Source organism: Pelodiscus sinensis, chromosome 3 (genome assembly GCF_052426305.1).
Source record: "Pelodiscus sinensis isolate ZL-2025 chromosome 3, ASM5242630v1, whole genome shotgun sequence".
NCBI classification, from domain to species: Eukaryota; Metazoa; Chordata; order Testudines; family Trionychidae; genus Pelodiscus; species Pelodiscus sinensis.
In genome coordinates, this window is record NC_143054.1 from 161,164,818 (window position 1) to 161,187,773 (window position 22,956).

The following is a 22,956-nucleotide window of genomic DNA, read 5'->3' on the forward strand; positions in this document are numbered from 1 at the left end:
AGAAAGAGAAGGAGGTGGGGTCTCAGGGTTTAGACAGTTGAATGCTGTGTGGTGATCTGGGTTCCATGCCTGTGTGATGCTGCACCACGCACTTACAACAGACTTTTCAGAGATGGTCACTACTTGTGTGTGCCTCAATATGGGAGGCCTGTCTTGATATGCAGATGTGTTGAGCACTCACAAATGCAATTGAAGTCAATAGAAGCTGGGCTTTGAACATTCAAAATTCTGTGTAACGCTAAATACTTTGAAAAATCAGGTCCAACGTATCTCAAACTGGGCACCCCGAATTAACATATGCTTTGTACCTTACTTTCTCCCTGCCTCCGTTTTCCATCTGTAAAATAAGTATAGTATCACCCCATCATGCTATGTGAGTGCTGTGAAGGTAAATTCACTAATGCTTGTAAAACCCTCAGCTATTACAGTGATGAGCACCATAAAAAAGGAAATTAATAAGGCCAGGGGCTCACATGTTGAACGACACTGGTAACAAGAAATATTAAACTGCTGATCATCAACTGTCCATTCTGTGCACTGAATGGGGCAGGGTTCCTGTGAAAATAAGTGTTTGCTTATGTAGTTAAAGACTGCATCCTAATGCATATGCATAAGAATGTTGAATTAAGGCTGTATAGATAACCTTTGTTTGGACATTTCCTGGCTTTTGTGTTCTGGATATTGCAACTGAAACGCTCCTTTCTTGTAGTTTTTTGTTTGTAATATTTACATGTGTTAGACACTGAAATTGTCTCCTAAGAGAACAGGCTGTGGCCCTATTATTTGGGTCATTTGTAACTAGAAAAGAAGAAGCAATTCTGTGCTGGCCAGGGGATGGGTTTGGTAGTTTCCTTGTTTATGTCCATCTCTAATCTCACAATGGTCTTTCTCTACTTGGTTTTTTAGGGTTTGACTGGAGTTTACATTTCAAATGGGAGCAGCTTTCCCCAGAACAAAAAGCCAAGCGAATTGACCCAACAGAACCTATTAAGTAAGTGTCAAGACAAGGAAGGGGGAAACTCTGGAGTGAATGGAAGGTTTTCTTCTGCAGAATTTTGTGCCAGCCAAGCTGTGTCCAGGGCCTTGTTTGATTTTGTCCAGTTCACTTGCAGGGAAATTTGCACATTAAGGACTAGGCTCAAAGTCCATTGAAGTCAACGGGAGTCTTTTCATTTACTTCACCGGCTGTGGATCTGGCCCTAACTGGAGATATTGCCCAATTTTGTTGATACAGCAATAAGTATCATTTTTGCAAATCATTCTCCTATTTAGCTGGTCCAGAAGGAAACTGAAGTATATAATTAGGGATTTGGTTTAATATATGGTACCATGAAGGAGATAGATAGGCACTCTCACACATCTCACAACAGTCCTGAGTCTCATGAGTCTGTCCTGAGTTCCAGTTTGCTGTGGGGCTTTTACAACACAGGGGTCAAAATTATTATTATTGTAACATGATCATTTCTCAGTGCTCCATGTGAATTTTCCCCTAAGCAGCTAAGGAAAGATAGCGAAGCTTCCTAGTTCTTCCAGCCTGTGAATGAGAACCTTTTCTCCACAACAAAGCATGTCTTTACTAAAGGTTCCACAGACAGCAGTCAGGCCGGTGGGGGTTGTTTATCACTTCTAGTATAGATGCAATAAATCAACCGCCAAATGCTCTCCTGTTGACTCCAGTACTTCAGGAGAGTCAGCAGAGTCAACAGGAGACCATCAGCTGTTAACTTAAACAGACCTAAGTATGTTGACTTCTGCTACGTTATTCATGTACAGGCAGTCCCCGAGTTACGCGGATCCGACTTATGGCGGATCCGCAGTTACGAACGGGGCTTTTCTCGCCCCGGAGGACTGGAGTGGCGGGACGCCCAGGTGCGCTGCAGTCCCACCGCCCCCGTCCTCCGGGGCGAGAAAAGCTGCTCCACGTCTCCCTGGTCTGCAGGGGGGGCAGCCCCCCCCCCCCCCCGCAGACCAGGGAGACGCAGAGCAAAGCCGCGGAGCACGCCCGCAGTGGGACAGCCCGGGCGTGCCTGGGCTGTCCCGCTGCGGGCGTGCTCCGTGGCTTTGCTCCCCATCTCCCTGGTCAGCAGACCAGGGAGACGGAGCAAAGCCGTGGAGGACGCGGGCGGTCCTGCCACCCGCGTCTCCCTGGTCTGCTGGGGGGGGGGGCAGCTAGTGCCCCCCCCCAGCAGACCAGGCTTTTCTTGCCTATGCCTGGGGTAGAGCAGCTGGGGCGCTGCCGGGTTGGTCCCGCAGCGCCGCTCCTCGGCGCTACTGTACCAACCTGGCAGCACCCCAGCTGCTCTGCCCCAGGGCTGTGTCCAGACTCAGGGTTTTTTCGGGAAAAGTAGCCTTTTTCCGAAAAAACTTCCCCTGCATCCAGACTCAAGCCGCGTTCTTTCGAAATTAAATCGAAAGAACGTGGCTTTTCTTTCGATGGCGGTAAACCTCATTTCACGAGGAAGAACGCCTTCTTTCGAAAGTTCCTCTTTCAAAAGAAGGCGTTCTTCAATGTAAATAGGGCTTCTTCGAAAGAGAGCATCCAGACTCACTGGATGCTTTCTTTCGAAAAGGCAAGCCGCTTTTTCGAAAGTTCAACTTGCAGTCTAGATGCTCTCTTTCGAAAGAGGCTTGCAGTCTAGACATAGCTCAGGCGTCCTGATTCAGCCACTGCTGGTCAATTTCAGCAGTGGCTGAATCAGGACGCCTGGGGCAGAGCAGCTGGGGTGCTGCTGGGTTGCTCCAGTAGCGCCGAGGAGCCGCACAACTGGAGCAACCCAGCAGCACCCCAGTTGCTCTGCCCCGGGCTTCCTGGAATCAGCCGCTGATCAGTTTCAGCAGCAGCTGACTTGGGGACGCCTGGGTTTCTTAAGTTGAATCCGTATGTAAGTCAGAACTGGCATCCAGATTCAGCCGCTGTTGAAACTGATCAGCTTCAGCAGCGGCTGATGCCAGTTCCGACTTACATACAGATTCAACTTAAGAACAGTCCTACAGTCCCTATCTTACAGTAACCCGGGGACTGCCTGTAGCTGAAGTTGCACAACTTAGGTTGATGGTCTGCAGTAGAGTAGACAAGGCCTCACTTTTCTTCTCACAATTAATATTTTGCCCAAGAACAAGAAGGAAACTTGATAGGATGATACCCTTGCCTTGATACAAGCATGTTAACTGCATCATGCCTTCCCAACCAGCACTGCCTTGCTGAGCTGCCCAAGGGACAGACAGCAAGTCTGGAGTGAGTGATGAGTCTCAGGAGAGTTAATGGAGTCAGGAAGAGAAAAGTGTCTGTCCTCATTCTTTGGCTGAGCGTGCCTCACCCTATTCATTATCACCCCTTGTGGCTGGCAGAGGTATGGCGTTGGCTGGAATTTTGTCAAGTCCTTGAACAGAAAAGTATTGTGGCAGCATGGGACGGGGAATGTGGCGGTGAGTGCTCAGAGCTCCAGAAACACTGCAGAGGACACACACTGTTGGGAAACAAATCTTGCTTCTCCCTATCTTGGCTCTTGTAATGAACTCATGTTCATCCCCCAATGCCTCATCTAATGTTTGTGATTATGCTGCCCTGCAAACATGATGCAGAGAAATCATGAGTCCCGAGACAGATTCAATGCATCCTAACTGAATGTGTTTGCAGGAAGTGACACAGGTTCAGAGGGTGGCTTGGCCCATGAAATGAGTGGTCCTCCTAAAATGATCCTTCTCTTTCTCTCTCTCTCCAGCCCTGCCATATGACTTCTCTTTGATACCCATGCCAGCTAATCCAAAAGGCAAAAAGTAGCTGTGTTTTGAAATAAAGATCAGTCAGGATTCTCAAACTTTATTTTTTGCTAGGACCCTCTTTTGAAAAAGTCATACTGTGATGACTCCCCTGAAAAAGTGACAAATGGCCCCCCACTGTGCTACCCTTACTTCTGCACTGCTTCTGCTTGAGCCACCAACAACTGCTCTTGCAACCCCCCCATAATAATCTTATAACCCCCTTTTGGGTTGGGGTCCCTAGTTTGAGAAATATTGAATCAAATTCGATGACTTTTAAAAATTCCCTGTTCAACAGGCACAGGCTAGTCAACATCTCCCTGTTGCAATGGTGCTTCTAATAAGATATCTCCTGGCACAAAGGCACTTTAGGTAATGTCATGTACATAAGTCCCAACTGCTGAGTGTATTCTTGGTTCTGAAGCCAACCATAAGGGCTGTGAACTCTGGGCTTCTAGGAGTTGTGCTAATAGATGCATTGGCCTGTTTTTAAGTGCTGCTGATTGACAGAAAAATACCACGCCAGCCAGTTAAATGGGTCTGTCACTTTTTGATGTGTCTCCTTCTTTAAGGTAATAGGAAGATTCATAGATGCAGAATAGAAAGTGAAAAGAGGTGGTGAATTGCGCATCTGGGGTTCTGCTCCAGTGTTTGAGTAAGAGCTTGTCCCCTTTCCCTGTGTATCTCTGCAGGACTCCGATCATTGCAGGGGGGCTTTTTGTGATCGACAAGGCTTGGTTCAACCACCTCGGGAAGTATGACACTGCCATGGACATCTGGGGTGGGGAGAATTTTGGTGAGTCTCTTGTTATACAGGGATGTGTGGGGCTTCATTCTCACAAGAGATGGGGCTAGATCTTCCTCTCAAGCATGGCTGGTATCACCTAAGTTTTGCATTCTGGTGTTCCCCTGTGGCCCCAGCCCAGGCTACTCCTCTTCCTGGCCTTGCTTAGCCTCTCCCCCAAAGCAGGCTGGGCCTGGGTCTGGGTCTGGGGCTAAGGCAAGCTGATTGGCTGTCTAGAACCTGGGGCAGCTGGTGTTGGGGCAGCCTGCTGCTCTGGGGCTAGGGCTGGCCAGAACCCAAGATGGCTGGGATGGGGCGCCTACATCTGGTGGTGAAGAGGGTGGAAGGAATTGAGGTAGAGGCATGGTCTCCAGCAGAAAGGGTGGGCTCAGGGACTAGTGCCCAGAAACAGGCCTTCAGGTAGGGTGTGTCTAAACTACATGGCTCCATCGATGGAGCCATGTAGATTAGGCTGATCGGCAGAGGGAAATGAAGCCGCGATTTAAATAATCACGGCTTCATTTAAATTTAAATGGCTGCCGCGCTGAGCCGACAAACAGCTGATCAGCTGTATGTCGGCTCAGCGCGCTAGTCTGGACGCTCCCACGCTGACCTGAAAGCCCTTTATCGACCTCCTCGTTATGCCTCGTAGGATGAGGTTTACCAGGGAGATCGATAAAGGGCTTTCATGTCAACAGGGGAGCGTCCAGAGTGCCCCAGTCTGCCGACAAACAGCTGATCGGCAGAGCGGGGCAGCCATTTAAATTTAAATGAAGCCGCGATTATTTAAATCGCGGCTTCATTTCCCTTTGCCGAACAAACAAATCTACGTGGCTACGTCGACGGAGCCATGTAGTCTAGACGTACCCCTCGGCTGTGTCTACACTGCACTCCTTTTCCGGAAAAGGGATGCAGATTAGACACATCGGAATAGCAAAATCCGCGGGGGATTTAAATATCCCCCGCGGCATTTGCATTTACATGGCTGCCACTTTTTTCCGGCTTGGGGATAAGCCGGAGAAAAGCGCCAGTCTAGACGTGATTCTCTGGAAAATAAGCCCTTTTCCGGATGATCTCTTATTCCTACTTGAGGCAGAAGAGATGATATAGTTTCTTCATATGGCAATGATCAAACACTTTCCATTCTACTAGTGTCACTGGAGAATGCTGAAAAGAAGCTACTTAAATTAGACATTTGTAAATCGCCAGGTCCAAATAATTTCTATTGAAGAGTTTGAAAAGAGCTAGTTGAGAATCTTGCTGAATTGTTAATGTTGGTTTTCAAGAAGTCTTGGAGGAATTGCAAAAGTGTCAGAAGACTGAAAGAAAGCTAACCTTATGCCAGTTTTTAAAAAGAGTAAATGGGATGATCCAGATAATTATAAGCCTGTCAGCCATCCCAGGCAAGGTAAGAGAGTAGCTGATACAGGACCTGATTAAAAAAGAATTAAAGGATGGCAATATAATTAATGCAAGTCAACGTGCATTTATGGACAACATCTCCTGTTCAAGTAAATTGGCATCTTTTTTTTATGACATTACAAATTTGGTTGATAAAAATGGCAATAGCGTTGATGTGACTGACTTGGTACTGTGCAACATCCTGATTAAAAATCTAGAAAATAAAAAAACCTAACATGTCACCTAGTAAGTGGATTAAATCATGGCTAACTGTTAGGTCTCAAAATACAACTGCAAATGGGGAATCATCATTCAAGTGGGGTCCCACATGGATCGGTTCTTGGCCTTGCAGTGTTTAACATTTTTATCAATGACCTTGCAAAAGACATTTACTCTTCATTGATAAAGTATGCCAATAATACAGAAATTGAGAGAGTGGTAAAATCAAAGAGGACATGTCTCTGATATAGAATGATCTGGTTCACTTAGGAAAATGGGTGCAAGCAAACAATATGTGTTTGCGAAACACAGCTAAATGTAAATATATGCATCTAGGAACAAAGAATGCAGGCCATATTTACAAGACAGGGGATTCTATCCTGAGAAGCAGTGACTCTGAAAAAGATTAAAGGGTCATTAATCAGCTGAACATGAGCTCCCAGTATGATGTTGTGGCCAAAACAACTAATGCAATCCTGGGGTGCATAAACAGGAAGCTTGAGTATCAGTAGAAAGGTTGCATTACCTCTGTATTTGGCAGTAGTGCGACACTGCAGGAATATTGTGTCCATTTCTGGCTCCACAATTCAAAAAGGATGTTGATAAACGGGAGAGAGCTCAAAAAAGAGCCTCAAGAATGATTAAAAGACCAGAAAACATGCTGTGCAGTGACAGATTCAAGAATTTCAATCTATTTACATTCAAAGAAAGAAGTTAAGGGGTTGCTCTATTACAGTCTATCAGTGTTTATGTGGGACACACATATTTAAATATTTAGTGGGCTCAACAGTGTAGCAGAAAAAAGGAAAACATGAGCAATGGCTGGAAGTTGCAGCTGGACAAATTCAAACTGGAAATGAGAGGTAATTTTTTTTCACTAATCAACGGAGCCATTTACCAAAGATCATAGTGAACTCTCCATTGTTGCCAATTTTTGAATCAAGATGGGATGTTTTTCTAAAAGCTCTGCTCGAGGAATTACTTTGTGGAAGTTCTATGGCCTTTGTTATACAGGAGGTGAGGCTAAATGATCACAGTGGACCCGTCTATTAATCTATGAAAAAACAGCCATCAGAGCGTTGTGACAACGCTTTCATGCCTATACTGCTAAATAAGAGAGAGATTCCCAGGTTAACCTTGGCTAGATGGGAGGGGTTCCAGCATGGAAAAGGCTGAGAAAACCTGGCCTAATTAATTTGATGGCAAGTGGATGTAGGGCCCTGTGCTTCTGGACATCTCATTCCACCTCTGCCCTCTGTGTTCACATGTGTCATTTGGGAAGCTCCTGGCTGTGAGCCCCGATGAAGGGGTTAAGTAGATGATGTACTATCCTCACTCACCATGTCCGACAGTGCTAGATCAGGTTGGGCTTGATTCTGTTGGCTGCTGTAATCATGCTGCTGATTGGATCCAGTTGGCCAGCAGTTGTGAAAGGCGAAGGATGCACTTGATGACAGGGAGGAGATCTTACGCTGGTTTTAATACTTCAGCACCTCTGGGGAGTGTGACTAGCAAGGAAAAAAAATCCTATCTTAACAGATGTAGCAATGCTGTCAGGGATTCATCGGAACAGATGTTTGTGTTTTACAATAATCCCATCCACTGTCTAGCGCTATTGATGTCTTCTATTCGCTATTTCTCTATAGTATTTTATTTCTTTCTTTTCGTGTAAAATGTGCGTGTGAGAGAGAGAATTTCTTGCCAGTGGTCTGACCTGCAGCATCTGCTCTTCCTTCCTCTGCTATCTGAAGAAATTCATCACAAAATCCCATGGAGCCTTTTTCCCATCTTGAATTAATGGTCTCAAACTTGTCTTTGCAAAGAAAACTAAACATAGATATAGGACGTGCCATACTGGATCAGATGCGTGGTCCTGTATCCTCATTCCAGAAAGAGACCAAAATAGACAATTATGGAAGAGTCTCCCCCTAGGGGGTATGTCTACACAGGAACATTATTTCGAAATAACTAGCATTGTTTTAAAATAACGTAGTCTGCATCTACACAGCAGGCAGTTATTTCAAAATAATGTCAAAATACTATCAAGATAAAGGACTTCTTACTCCGACACTATTGTATGAGGTGTAAAAGAAGTCAGAGGAAGAATGCTCTGTTTCAAAATAAATGCTGTGTAGACGCTCCCCATTTTGAAATAAACTATGCAATTGACGTAGTTCAATTTGGGTAGCTTATTCTGAGTTAAGCCCTGCTGTGTAGATGCACCTTAGGAGAAATTTCTGTCAGTTAGCTGTTGGCTTACACCCTGAAGCATGAGGGTTTATACCCTTTATATCTGTGGGATCCAACCAGTTCTGAAGCAGTAGCCACTATAGTGGCTATAGCTTCCAGCAAACTAACCACACTCAGCCAGCCAAATAGCCACATTGTTCAAACCAAATAGCCACACTCAACTGGCCAAATAGCCACATGTGGCTAGCGTGCTGGGCACTATGGCTTTATATGTCATTCTAACCTATGTTATGGAGCTAGGTGTTCTCGTTAGTAGCATGTGTTCTCACCCACCCAATGTCAGAGGGCAGCCATATCATGGAGTCCCAGGCAGAATTTAACCAAAGTTCAAACTTTAATAGACTCAAGATTTGCTAGCCATGGAGCTTGCTAGATTAAACTAATCAAGAGTTGCAGGCATCCCATGAAGTGCTAAAACAAATGGCATTGGCCAAGCCTAGATTATAAACATAGAGGCTGGAGGAGACATGCTTTATGGAAGGCAGTGTGGTCCCTGGACTGGCAGAAGTCCTGGGTTTGATTCCCAATTCTATCACTAACCTGCAACATGAGCTTGTACAAGTCAGTTCACCTCTCTGGTGCCTCCTGTAAGCTTTATAAGGCAGGGAATGTCACTGACTGTATATATTTGGCCTAGCACAGATGGGTCCTGATCTCGGTTGGAGCCGCTGGGCAGTAGTAAGCATTCCTCTAGTATCCTCCACCAGTACAGTTTCTGAGGATAGACAGGTTGGAAACCCCACCTGGGACACGGTGAGTCTTCTTGGTACATAGAGGGAAAGTTGGCTTCTCTCTGCAACAACTGTGGTGTATCTGGCCCTTTGTAATAGGCCAACAGCTGGGACCTCTCCAGCATGAGGGAGCTGAGAAGCGGGACGACAGCTTGTGTGTAAATGGGATAGTACATACGACACAAAATGGACCAAACAGGCTCAAATGGTGACATCAAAGTGGTGGACTTGAACCTCCGACTGTGTGAGTTTAGCTCCTGCTCTCACCTCCCTCCCTGAGAGGGTTCAGAACTTGCCCCTCAGTGACCTAGCCGCAGAGCTCCTCACCTTCCCACCTGACAGAACAGAATCTCCCCTGTGCTAAGCGCACAGCGGACTAGATTCTGATTTAAGTTGCGCCAGTGGCAGGTTTCAGGGTAAGTGGCTGAGACATTAGGCTCTTGTGGTGCATTTTGCACTTCCTTTCATTATATTTGCAGTGAAATACATTTCAGCCCTCTGGTGATTTACTCTTCTTCCTAATTAGATGGAGCACTCTGAATACAATGTAGCACTGCAGTGGGTTTTTTTTTCAACATTAACAACTGTAAACTCCGCAGCTTTATGGCAGCGTGATTGCCAGCCACAGGGGACTGCCAGACTCCATCGAAAATAAAAGCAAGTTGGAATCTGCATTCAAATTAGAGGGAGGGCTATTGGGATTCTGTCACTTCCCACACTGGTTTGGAATTTCCTTCTTTAGCTTTCTGTCAGCAAATTTACTGCGGCTGGTGCCCGGCTGTTGAGTGTCTGCCTGCAGATTGAAGATGCTTCATGTCACTATAGCAAGGGCAAGCCTCCAGCATGCCTCAAACCTGACCTGAAGGGACCACCCTGAGGGCTGTCTCTGGGGTGGTTAGTGCCCCTGGCTGTTCACTTTCATTGCCAAGAGTGCCAGTAGAGATGCCAAATAGGCTGTGGATCCTTAGCTGCCAGTTTTAGAGTGAGACCTGCCAACTCATTTCATGCAGATCACTGAACTCCCTTTGGATAGTGGTGACATCCCAGCCCTGAATGGATTCAGGATGGAGACCTAGCAAAGAATGAGTCCCTGGCTCATTAGCTATCCCTTCCAACACTCAAACCCCCTGCTTTGCTGTCTTCCCCTCTCTGCAGACATTGCAATTCCCCTTGGCAGGCCTTGCTTCCATGTGCCATGTAACTCAGGTGTGCAGAATTGTAGCATTGTCAAGTTGGTAGCAAATAGTGACAGGGAGAATAGGAGGGGGGTCATGGTACTAGCAGAAGAGTGTTCCTCTGTCAGGACAGAGCCTTGCGTGGCCGAGCTGGAGCAAGGAGATCCTTTGGAGTCTGACACTTTGTTACACACCATGTTTAATAGAACATGGAAGGATTGTAATAGTAACTGAAGCAAAAGTAACAATGCACCAGTGATTGGCTTAAAACTCAAGTAATGGGTTGTGGGTAAGGGACAGGTCTAGGTACCAGGGCATATGGCTTGTATTCCTGGCCTTGTGTGACTTGGACACATGTGTTAACCATGTCGTGCCTCAGTTTCCCCATCTGTTAAATGAGTATAAAACAACCTTACTTAGAGGGTGCTGTGAGGATTACTCATTACAGTAGCACTCTCAGACCCTTGGAAGGCAGGTGATATAGGTGGGGCCAAGTATTAGTTCCATACCCAGTAAACTGGGAAGAATTGAAGGCTTTGAATTGTCCCTTCTGGGACTTGCAAGGCTGCTAGGTGGTTGGAAGTTGATGCTTCACTTACTAAGTCTCTTCTTCAGTTTGAGCACTGTGCTTCCAGACTGATTTTCAGTGCATTGAAATCACATCATCCTTCCTCTTCATTGTGCTTTAAGATGCAAGCTAGCAGGGGGTTGAAATCTACAGCCTACCCACACCCTCACAAACCCTTCAGAGAGCCATAGTCCCTGGCAGGCTGAACAGAAAGTGGAGGGATGAATGGCACAGCATCCACAAGCCAGTTCCCAGCTGCTTGGGCTAACTGTGCGTTCATCAGGTTTTAATTGCAGTGATACTCAGGGACCGTACAGTGTGCTACACATGGGCAGATGAAGAACGGATGCAAGGAGAGCTGAATGTAACAGCTGAGAACCTCTAAATCCCTTACTAATCTCATTTCCTTCCTGTTGTGATTAAGGTGGCTCCCAATATAGCACTAAGATGCGGCACAAGGGCATTTTTTATTGGCCCATTAATACCTGCCCTGGGTGAGTTGTGAGGCTCCACTCCTCGCCAGTGCTTGCTTCTCAATAATTGCCACAGCAAAAGGAGGGGGGAGCTGCAAGAGGGAGGGGACTTCTGAAAGGAGACACTCACGTCTGTTCCGCGGCCGCCTGCTGTGCTTCCGCTTCTGGGCTTTGGTAGTGTGTCCTGAAGGGGCCTTGTCATTAGAGATGAGCTCAAGGCATGAAATTCCTCATCCCAGCTAGTTTGGTCTCACCAGGGCTTTGCCAGAGAGAGCCAGGAGGGGCAGTGAGGGCTGGAAACAGCTGCAGCTGGGTAACCCCCAAAGAGCACATGCGGACTATGATCATGATTGGCTGTTTTGTCCTATCTGATGATAATGTCACTGTGTTTAAAGGGATACTCACCCAATTTTGCTCCCCCCCTCCCCCAATTTATATTTTATATCTTAAAATACCTTTTACAAAAGCTGCGTGACAGTGATGTTTTCATGAATTGGAACAAAAATTGCACAGTAACCAAGGGAGAGGGCACACAGGAAGAGTCCTTCCCTTTAAGGAACTTAATTTTCAACTGGAGAGAGAGACAGAGAAAGCCTTGCCTAATGGTTTGAGAACCAGGGACAGCTTTAGTGCTGGTGCTGGCTCTGACATGAACTTTCTGTGTGGTTTTGGGGAAGTCACCTAGCCCCCGTGCATCAGTTTCCCCAAACCATATTAACGGAGTTCTAAGGAGAGCCGCGGAAATTATCAGGGGAAATATTAAGATTGTTTTGAGAGCTCGATTACCCCGTGACAAAAGTGGGGACATGATAATGCTCCACCGATACTTGCAGGGTTTTCAAAGGGAAAGCAAAGAATCACTTGCTGATGCATGAAGTGTACCTAAGAGTAATGGGATCATGGCGGAATTAAGAAAGGTGAGTGCCAGGTCAGACCTCCTGACAGGGAGACATATTAAGCTGAAGAATAATCTCTTAAGTGAAGAGATGGAAGGGCCATTTCTTAGAACTTTTAAAACTAGGCCAGTTGGGGGACATGTCCAAGGTACCAATGGCAGATAGGTGCCGAACTCTCTCTGACTCTGGAAGTTAGGCATGTAACAACCACCCTGCCTTTAAACTCTCCTCCGTTCTTATTGGCATTATTTGCATTGAAGCAGCAACTGATCAGCACCATTATGCTAATACTGAAAAATGAAGTGTAAGGCTCTGTTCTGCTCATTCCCTCTGGGGCACTTGTCAATGGCCACTGTTGGCAGACAGGATACTGGGCTAGATGGGCCTTTGGTCTGACCTATATGGACGTTCTTATGAATAATCCTGAATAGGCAGGGCAATGGAGTATATGATCTAATGGGTGTCTTTCCTGTCTAATTTCTGTGATTCAGCAGTAAAATGGGAGTAACAATACTCTCCGGTTTTCCAGGGGAGGAGCAAGCCAATGTTTGTAAAGCTTGATGAGTGCTAAATATCACTCTTTACTTTCAAAAACCATCATCGTCATCCAGGATACAAAAAACTGTGAAATTGGTTTCTGCTTATTTTCTTTCTGTCTCCCACAGGGTGTTCAAATCCCTATTCTGTCTAAAGGTGATGATGATCAGGCAATGAGGTATCGGATTTATAGATTTGAAGGGCAGAAGGGATCATTAGCTCATCTAGACTCACCTCCTGCATTATACACCTATAGAATTTCAGCCAGTTCCTCCGGTATTGAATCCTTTATCCACAGGGGACATAAATGCTCCCAGAAAGGCCCATCCAGACAGTCAGAAACTTGCTTGGGCAATTTGGACTAAATTACCTGATACCAGCAGCTCTGTTTTCCATGCTGATTCTGCACAAAGCAGCGCAGGCAGATGTGTATGTAAGTGACCTTGTTGTACATGTGCATGCAGCATAGGCACCAAGGGCCCAGTTGTACAAGATGCTGAGCATTTCCTGGGATGTGTAAACACCCTCAGCTCCCATTGATTCCAGTGGGAGTTGAAGCGTGCTCAGGACCTTTCATAATCAGCTCAGTGCTTGGCAGGATCAGGCCCTGACTCATAAAAATGCGGGCCTTCTAAAGGCATGTTACAGTCATTAATAAACTGAAATCATACCCTTTCTTGGTGAGCCCCCGTGGAGGGACGTGGCTCTGAATTACACAGTGCAGAAGTTATTTCTAGAGGAACAAACAGCAAGATGTTTCTGAGACATAAGCTATGCTGCATGTCTTGAAGTCTAATCATAGAATCATAGAATACTAGGACTGGAAGGGACCTCGAGAGGTCATCGAGTCCAGTACCCTGCCTTCATGGCAGGACCAAATACTGTCTAGACCATCCCTGATAGACATTTATCTAACCTACTCTTAAATATCTCCACAGATGGAGATTTCACATCCTCCCTGGGCAATTGCAATGTTACACACCGTGCTATAGGCAGGTTTCAAGTGGGCTATCTTCAAACAGAGAGTAAGGAGTTTTGACATGTAATTTTAAGAAAGCTGAGCCTAGGAAAGCACCTCCAGTAATGGATTTACCTGAATTTGGTGTAGCAAAGGGTGAAGTGAGAGAGAAAACCAGGCTCTACCCAGCTCCTGTGGTCAGGAGATAAAATGTTGACAATGCTTCTCTTTCAGAAATCTCCTTCCGTGTGTGGATGTGTGGTGGGAGCCTGGAAATTATCCCCTGCAGCCGGGTCGGACACGTGTTCCGGAAGAAACACCCCTATGTCTTCCCAGAGGGAAATGCCAACACCTATATAAAGTAGGTGTTGTGCTCTTACTGTCGTTGTGTGCTGCTGACTGATGAGTTGCTATGTGAACAGGAATTGGATGTTACTGGTAGAGGAACACCCACATCGGAAATGGATGAAGGGGGGAAAGTTTGGCTGGAAAGATTTGAGGTGTCAACATTTCAATAGTGTCCCAGCCCAAAACAGACCTAAACCCAGGTCATTCAAGCCCCTCAGGATTTCCCCAGAGCAGGAGATACTTTCAGTGGCATAGGCCACTGAAGTAATGGCTCCTTAATGCCTTCCCTGTCCCTAAGCACAAGGAGTGCGGCAGGGAATACTCCTTCCCCTTGCTGATTCCTAGATGCCACCAGGCTGGTAGCTAGCAGCTCTGAAATTAAGGGGAACATAAAAGTGTCTTAGTGCTACCTTGTCCCCACTGACTCTGGCCTGGGGCTTAGGACAGTTCAACCAGACCAGAAAATCTGGGCCAAATGCCTGCAAGAACATAACGATAATGAAGACCGAGCCAGGGGAGCATGTTGAATGAAGATGTGGTGCAGTTTGATCATCCACTCCAAATTAAGACTGCCTTCAGAGCAGGCCCTAAGGAATGCTTGGACTTCTTACAGCTGGGAGCAGCTGGCTTCACTGTAGTTGGCTGCTTATGACACAGGACACTGGGGCTAGAGTTTTTGCACAAAAATGGCTGTTTTTGTGCAAAAACTCACACAGTGTCCACACCTCAAGCATGTTTTTGTGCAAGTAAAACAAAAGAACAGAGGGTTTTTTCCAGTGTAGATATTCCTTTTTCTACGAGGAATAACTCCTTTTTGCGCAAGAGTTCTTGCACAAAAAGGGTGTGTGGACGGGGAACGGGGATTTTTTGCTTAAAAAGAGGCAATCGAAAAAAGCCCCGGTGCCCTGGTGGCCATTCTGTAAATAGAAATCTGAGTTTCTTTTCAAGAGAGCATCCATGCAGTCTGGACGTTCTCTTGTGCAAAAATGCATTGCTTTTTCAATGCGCTTTTGCAATGTGGACGTGCTCTTGCACAAGAAGTTTTTGCGGAAGATATCTTCTGCAAAAAGCTTCTTGTGCAAGAAGCCTGTAGTGTAGACATAGCCTGGGTGACAGGCCAGGACTTGGGATTCCTGTTTAGTGGCCAACAGATCCCTGTTCTTGTTAAGACAATGAATATAACCTTTCAAGCACATGCTGACATGGCTAAAGCTAAGCGCTCCACAGCACAGCTAAGAAAGACAAGTTATAACCCTGTGAAGGCATCATTCATCTGTCTGGGTTGGTGTTGGAAATAGTTAGCCAAAGAATAAGAAAGTGCAGAAGGGGTAGTGGAGAATTAAAGGATCTCTTTGAACAGCCAGTGGCGTCAAAAAGGGTTTTTTCCCCTTTCAAGTTTTGAAGCGGAGGGTTGTTCATTGTTATCCCAATAAAGAGAGTGTGGTCCAAAGATAGAAACAGTTGTGTTTATCACCAGTTTGTTTCCCAGATTAGCTGTGTGTTTGTGGATCCCTTTTTGTGTATATTTTCTAATGTTATAAGATTAACTAATAATAAATGTGAATACTCAGTTTCTTGCAGTATGGCCACCTCTTACCCGTCCACTACATGTCTTACTCAGGCTTATTGTGGATGTACTGCTGGTATGTCTCCGTAGCAGGGCTAAAGTCGGAATAAGCTATGCAACTTCAGCTACGTCAATTGCGGAGCTGAAGTCGAAATAGTTTAACTAGGCTTTTGGCACTGGCTATCCATCAGGAAGTTGAAGGAGGAACATTCTTCCTTTGACTTCCCTTACTCCTCGTGAAATGGGGGTTACCACGAGTTGGAGTAGGAAGTCCTCTAGTTTGACATAATTTCAAAATAAAGGCTTGTAGTGTAGATGCACATTTTGTTATTTTGGAATAACATCAGTTATTCTGAGCTAACGCTGCTGGGTAGATGTACCCTGAAAGGCCAGTCAGTTATATTTTCATTTCCATTCTCAGTTATCGCATTCTAGGTATGATTTTCAGATATGTCTTGCAGCAAAGTTAAAGAGAAAAGGGCCTTTAAGGATAGGTGACCAACAATGAATACATTGCCTCGCTTCAAGAGAATGGTGAAGGAGAGATGTAATCACAGATACAGTAAAAAAAGGAGGAAGGAGACAAGTTGGAGGCTGACCATGGAGAGAAGTATTTGATAAAATGTTGTAGGGAAGTAACCTGCATTGGTCCCTGTTGGGGGTGAAGAGGGTGAACTTAAACAGGTTCTGGCTGTAAAGTCCATAATAAAGAAGAGAGGCTTTAATGGATTCAAGAAGAGAGGAGTCCAACCTAATAGTTTATGTACAGACACCCATGAAATTTGGGAGGTTTGGATTCCAAATACAGATGCCAGCTTTGCTGTGGATCCCCATCTCTATTATAGGCCAAACCAAACTCTCCAGTCAGAATGCCTTTGAACATAGGGAAGTTAAGATCTGGGTTGAAACATTGTGGTGTAGGTCCATCTCCAACAAAAAGAAAGATCAGGCAAATGGAACAGCCACTCTGAGGGGTGGCTGGGGTATTATCACTAGAGCCATTCAAATGGGGATCAGAAAGCATATTCTGGTGGATCGTGTGTATAGGCATTAGCAAAGCATCGAGGGCTAAGATCTGATGAGCCCTGTGATGCCTTGTAGCCTTAACTTATAGCATTCTAAGATGTGAACTTGGAGTGTGGACTCAGGCAATCTAATACTCCTATTTCTCATCAAGGCTCCCAATAAAGGCCCAGTACAAAGATATTACCATATATGTATAAATTCACACCTCTAGGTTTCTTCCAGGGATTGATTTCTTCCATACACCTTCTTTGCCACTCCCTTCCACACCAGTCTCAGCAAAAGAAAGTTCAACTTCCCAACTCATGCACAATTCACATGACAGTTATTGCTTGCTAATTGACACAAGTGGGTTTGGTGCAAAAGAGGACATAAATCTAAGGTCAGTCACTGTCCAGAGAAGTTTACAGTTGGGTGGTGTCAACTCACAGGGTCATGGCCAAACAGGATTATGAATTCACTTTACAACAGAGTCAGTTAGGGATAGTTGCTTTTATTAATCTCACTGCATCACTACTATTACAGAGTTAATACTGCCAAATGGTTACACAGCTACTGCAAAGTGACACATCAATAAGCACAGGCAGAGTAATGTATAAAAGAGTAACTGGCACTTAGAAATGCTTACATCTCTTTAGTCTGCAGGGAGTCCCGTTCCTGTCTCCTCAACCAGGCCACAGTGGATGTGGCTCCATCTGGGGGAATCCAGGGCACCCTCCAAAGTCTAGGTCCTTGGTGAGACTCACTAGGCATAGAACTCCCTACACTAGTTATACTACAGTTGTTTACTGGGTGTGCGTGTACTGCCTCAACACCATTCTTATCACTTTCATGAGCTGAGACCGAGGTCAAGCTTGTTTACCACTTTACAGTTTCCCAGATCAAGGCGTGGGGTAAAGCTGATAAAGCCCAGCTGCTGTTTGCATTTGCAGGGTACAAGGTTACCAGGCTGTGTACAGCTAGGTTGGAAACTTCTATCCCGGGCCTGCTAAGCTGTAGGGCCCACATATGACATTTTATGTGATAGGCGGGTTTTGCAATAATAGTCCAGACCATTAAATACTGAGGCCATCACTTTCACAGAGAGTATTCCTGAAACATAGAGAAGTGAAAGAATAGACATAGAGTAGCAAGAAATATTTGCAAGGAAATCTGAAGCTGCATCAAACTCGCCTGGTTTGAGAGTTTGTTATTGGCTCTAAACTCCACTCAGGGTCATTACAGGATTTCTGTAAGTCTGCAAGCCTCCTGCACTCCTCTGAGCTGACCTGGAGCCTTTTTCTAGTCTCACTTTGAAGCCACTGGGAGTTAATGGTTTCTGTTGAGTTTAACTTTGAGTTTGAGTTTATTCAAATGAAACTCAAGGATGCAAGAAGGCAAATGCATGAGGGCTGAAATGGAGGAGGAAATATGTGACTGAAACTTTGAGAACCAAAAGAGTTGAAGTGTACAGCCCATCAGAGACCTCTACCAGCTGTGAAACCAGGCCCCACGCAGGTCTTTCTGGAATGTTACTGTGAGAACTAGCTGTGATCTTATTACACCAGCCAAGATGAAAACTCCTCCTCCAAACAGTCACCTAGGTTGTGTGTAGCAATTGCATGGACATGGAAGTAGTAGAACCAGGGTGGTAACCAGGAATGGACTGAAGTGGTGTGGGTTGGGTGAAGCCAAAGTAGCACCCTCAATATGTTGGTAGTGGGATAAAGGGAGAGGTGTAGTCACAGTGTTGGGGGCTCCCTTGAATGAAAGTAGAAAGTCCCTTGATATGCTTCATTGGTTTTCACCTCTGCCATTCGTTGCTCCTCTAGAAATACCAAGCGCACAGCTGAAGTGTGGATGGACGAGTTCAAACAATACTACTACGCTGCCCGGCCTGCAGCACAAGGGAGGCCGTATGGAGAGTAAGTTGTGGTTTTGGTGGTCAGTGGAAGCACAAAGAGCTCTGCCCAGTGTGCCTGATTCAATGAAAAGGTCAAGATAATGACACGGGGGCATTGTATGCACCTGCGAAGTGTCTTCCTCTAGTTTCAGTACTAACAGTTAAGTGCTCACACAAAGCAGATGCTACAGGTAAGGTGATACATTCCCAGCTCCTGAGCATATAACCAGTTTGTTTAGAAGCTGTTAAGTCATGCCATGGAGACAACTGAATTCTTGCTGGGGACCCCCATCCCGCCCAGATTCCCACTCTTGACTTTGAATAGATCTAGTCCTAGAGCTCAGCTTTAACAATGCGATTTAGACGTGAAACCAGCAGGCAAGAAAAGTAATCGGCATGTTCTGGATCCTGTCTTGGCAGACTTGGTTTTCTGGAAGCTGAATTACTACTCTGTGTTTTGCCAGGACATTTGTGATTCTTTCCTTTATAATCATGGCTAGTCAGAAATCCTCCTTATTAAAAAAAGGTCTGTATTCACAGGCAGCAAACTCTTGAGTTCAGATAGCAGCCAGCCTTGCATTCTAATCCCCTAGTTTAACATGCTCCTCACTGTCACAGAAATTCTCCGTTCAGGGCTGAGAATGAGCATGTCTCAGTCCAAAGGTGAATTGCTGGAGCAGATTTTCTTCTGCTTTTCAGTTGTCAGAGAATCTAGATGATTAAAATACTGTGCAGCCTGACCTGCTTACCATCAGCCATACCCTCCCTTCTGCTATCAGCACAGAGGGAAAGAAAAGCTCTGTCACATTCTGCAAACAGAACTGCAGAGAGGACTGGGATTTGGGAAGGGGAAAGCAAAATATACGGGTTGCTTCTTACTGCTTTATAGTTACTAACAGCCCACATGTGCTCGCTTGACACCCGCTTAGCTTCATGATTAAAAGTGGGCGTGGCCTGCCCAGGTAGTGCGCTGGAATCAAGGAACAGCCACTCGGTATAATATGCTCCCCCACTGGTAAATTTGTCCTGGATTCATCCAAGTGCTTAAGTTGAGCAGGAGGGCTGAAGTTGTCCCCTGTACTCATTTGAATCCTGAATGCAGTAGCTTCTTCCCGAAGGCTGGGAGAGGTACACTCAGTTACAGGTGGGCTTCTGCCCATCTGCTTCTTGACTTGAATAGGTGTTTGAGCATATGAAGCTTTGAAGTCTCATGGAGTTCAAAGGGATTTAAGCACATAGTTAAGTGATTTGCTGAATTAAATCTCAATTAGTATTAGTATTACTAATATTTTATTATTATTAGCACATAATAATTTCATGTATCATCCCTATATTAATGTAATCCTTGGCATATTAAATAGCATACATTACATATTTCTTACATCAGCCTGTTCTTATGTCAGTCTCAAAGCATGGTACAAAGATGGGGAAGTGTCATTAGTCCCATATTACTGACAGGGAAACCAAGGTATAGAAAAGTGAACTGACTTGCCTGAGTAGGGAACAGAAGCCAGGTCTCAGCCTTGCATGTTATTGATTTGGTACCTACACACAGGGCTGCCAACCAGAAGAGCAGGGAGTGGGGAGGGCAAAGGGGACAGCTGCCCCACAACCCGTCGATTTAAAAGGGCCTGGGGCTGTGGGCTGCTACCACTACCAACCCAGCAGCAGCTGGAGCCCCGTGCTATTAAACTGAAGCTGGAGCCCCAAGCGATGTGGTCTGAGCCGTGCTGAGGGTTAGCTGGGGGATGCTACCCCCTACCCCTGTGCCCAAAGCCCTTCCCCTTCCAAGACACAAAGCCACCTCCCTCCTCCCCCCCCCCCCCCATACATCTTGCCCAGAGCCTGGTGAAGTTTTTTGTGATCCTTGCCTATACAAACGTTTTCTTCCTCCCTTGTGACTTGGATCTGATCTGCATGACTTCGATCTGTCTCCATGTGCGACGTTTATGTGATCACTGCAATTATTACAGCTACATCATGTTTCCCCCACACAGCATCAAGAGCAGACTGGAACTGAGGAAGAGCTTGAAATGCCAGACCTTCAAGTGGTACCTGGAAAATGTTTATCCAGAACTTAGGTATTGGCCAACTGTTATATCCTTCTTCATAAAGATGTAATGCATGCTGATTGGTACATGACCAGCACCTCCTGGGCCTCCATTTCCACCAGTGCTTTCAGGGTCTGTGAGAGGGGAGAACTCAGAAGTCATCTCTGAGAACCTTTCTTGGGAAGTTGTTCTCTGCCTGTATTCAACAGCAGATGCCTGAGCCAGAGCCCATCTCACTCTGTGTCTCAGGTTTTCTGCTAAACTGTATTTTGTTAGCCACTTTCGGCTGCTCCACACCCCACGGGCACCATAAATGCCCCAGAAGCCATTGCAACAGTTCCCCCAGTGACTAACATCAGCCATCTTTGGAACTGGTGCAAAGGATGCTAGAGATGCACCCAGGGTCCTGCTGAGAGTGATTGAATGTGGAGTCAGAGAGAGAAAAAGTCTGAGAATGAGGCCTGATCTACACTAAATGTTAAGTCAGCCCAGCTATGTTGCTCAGGGATGTGAAAACTGTATTCCCCAGAGTTATCAGTGAAGTAGGTAAACAGATCTAACCCCTAATGCACTACGGTAATGGAAGAATTCTTTCATTGACCTAGATACCATCTCCTGGGCAGGTAGATTACCTATGCCAATAAGAAAATCTCTCCAATCCACTTTGGTAGTGTCTACACTGAAGTGCTAAAGTGGTACAGCCACACTACTCCAGCATATCAAGTGTAGATGAACTTGTACCCTATAGAGCTTTCTTCATGCAGAGAGGCATTGCACTGTGAGTAAAAGACTGATGGGAGCTTCATTTGAGGTTTCCTTACACTTGTGAGTCAAATATATTTCTGTCTGCTGTATTTACTGTGTCCAATGAGCTTGGTCAACCTCCTGCAGCAATGCCACATGAGAAGGCTCAGTTTATCACGTGATACCTGTTTTGCAATGCCAGTAGCCCTCCCCTGAAATTCACACAGCGATTCATTGCATGTGATGGGCCTTGCAGTCCATGAAAGTGACCCATCCTATGGGGCAAACAGCCCTTCCTCTCTTTGAATGCTGTGCCTATCTCTGGCAAGTATTGTAACATCCTCTTGGGGTTCTTTCCCCAGGATTCCTGAGGAAACATTGTATCAATCTGGAATGATCCGACAGAGACAGAGGTGTCTGGAGTCCCAGAAGCCTGAAGACCAGGAGTTTCCAGTCCTGAGCTTAAGTCCCTGCATCAGCAGCAAAGGTGTGGCAGCAGTGGCACAGGTAACAGTTTTAGGCCTGCCTTTCTAATACAGATAAAAAGAAAACAGAGATACACACAGCTGACTCCAGTGTATGGGAGCAGCTTTGTTTACCTGCTTTGTTGGCCAGTGGAAACTGACCCCTGCAGGGCAATCTTGGAGTGGCACCAAGCTGCTGCCAATTCCCTTCCCTGTGGTTGGGGAGAAGGGATGGGAGTGTGACAAGGGATCCCTGATCATCCCCAGTTGCCAATAAATCAATTAGTCAACATCATTTGGGACCATTGGCAGCATCTGCCAATTGCTCCAACCACCAAGGGACTAGCCCTGCAGCCAGACAGTCCTAGAATTGAGTGAATGCAAAAATGGCCTAAGGCCCCTTTTGGCCTAACCTGCCTTTCCTAAGCTGCATAGAGCACTCCTCGTCGGCAGTCCAGGTCACCCAGACCTGTTTGCTTTTCACATGCAATTCAAATGCAGAGATCAGAGGAAGAAAATGAGAACTATAATTTCCTCTCATCTTTCTGACCTATTTACTCCTCTATCTATTTCAAAATGTACTGAATTGCAATGGTATTTATAACTTCATAGGCTGCATTCATTCAATATTAAATTGCCCATTAAACTAGCAAGAGCTTAATGAGCGTGACCTCATTTATTTTTTAAAATCTCACTGAGAGACCAAGTATACAACATCAGTCAGCATGTGTTCTCTGCTCCAGATTCTCAGATGCACTGGCACAGGAAGAGTGGTCTTTTGTTGAGGTCTTTGGATTCTATCCTATCTGGGTTTAAATCCTATCTGTGCCACAGGCTTCCTGGGTGACCTTGGGCAAGTAATTTAATCACCTTGAGCCTCAGTTTCTGCATCTGTTAAACAGGGATGATAACACTTTTCTATACCACAGAGGTGCTATGAAAATAAGTTCATTAATATCTGTCAGGTGCTCAGATACTTCAGCAATGGGAGCTGTTAAAACAGACAGTATGCAGCTGTATGTCCCTTGTGTCCCTTGGGTATATATCCCAGGCTGGCCTGGCAGCCGATGAGGTTTAGGCAAGTACTGCTGGCCAAGGCTGAATGGCTGCTTCACAGCAGCTGTGA

General features: G+C 45.7%; 1 protein-coding gene across 2 annotated transcripts in view; it reads left to right on the plus strand.

Moving 5' to 3' along the window:
• The window catches only part of GALNT14 (polypeptide N-acetylgalactosaminyltransferase 14), a 214,770-nt gene that overhangs the window by 169,508 nt on the left and 22,306 nt on the right, over positions 1 to 22,956 (plus strand). For both annotated transcript variants that reach the window (XM_075925330.2, XM_006118082.5), the window contains 6 exons: positions 907 to 991; positions 4,452 to 4,555; positions 13,986 to 14,112; positions 18,501 to 18,593; positions 20,569 to 20,652; positions 21,729 to 21,873. In XM_075925330.2, coding sequence (XP_075781445.2) covers positions 907 to 991; positions 4,452 to 4,555; positions 13,986 to 14,112; positions 18,501 to 18,593; positions 20,569 to 20,652; positions 21,729 to 21,873 — 638 coding nt within the window. The remainder of the gene's footprint in view (positions 1 to 906; positions 992 to 4,451; positions 4,556 to 13,985; positions 14,113 to 18,500; positions 18,594 to 20,568; positions 20,653 to 21,728; positions 21,874 to 22,956) is intronic.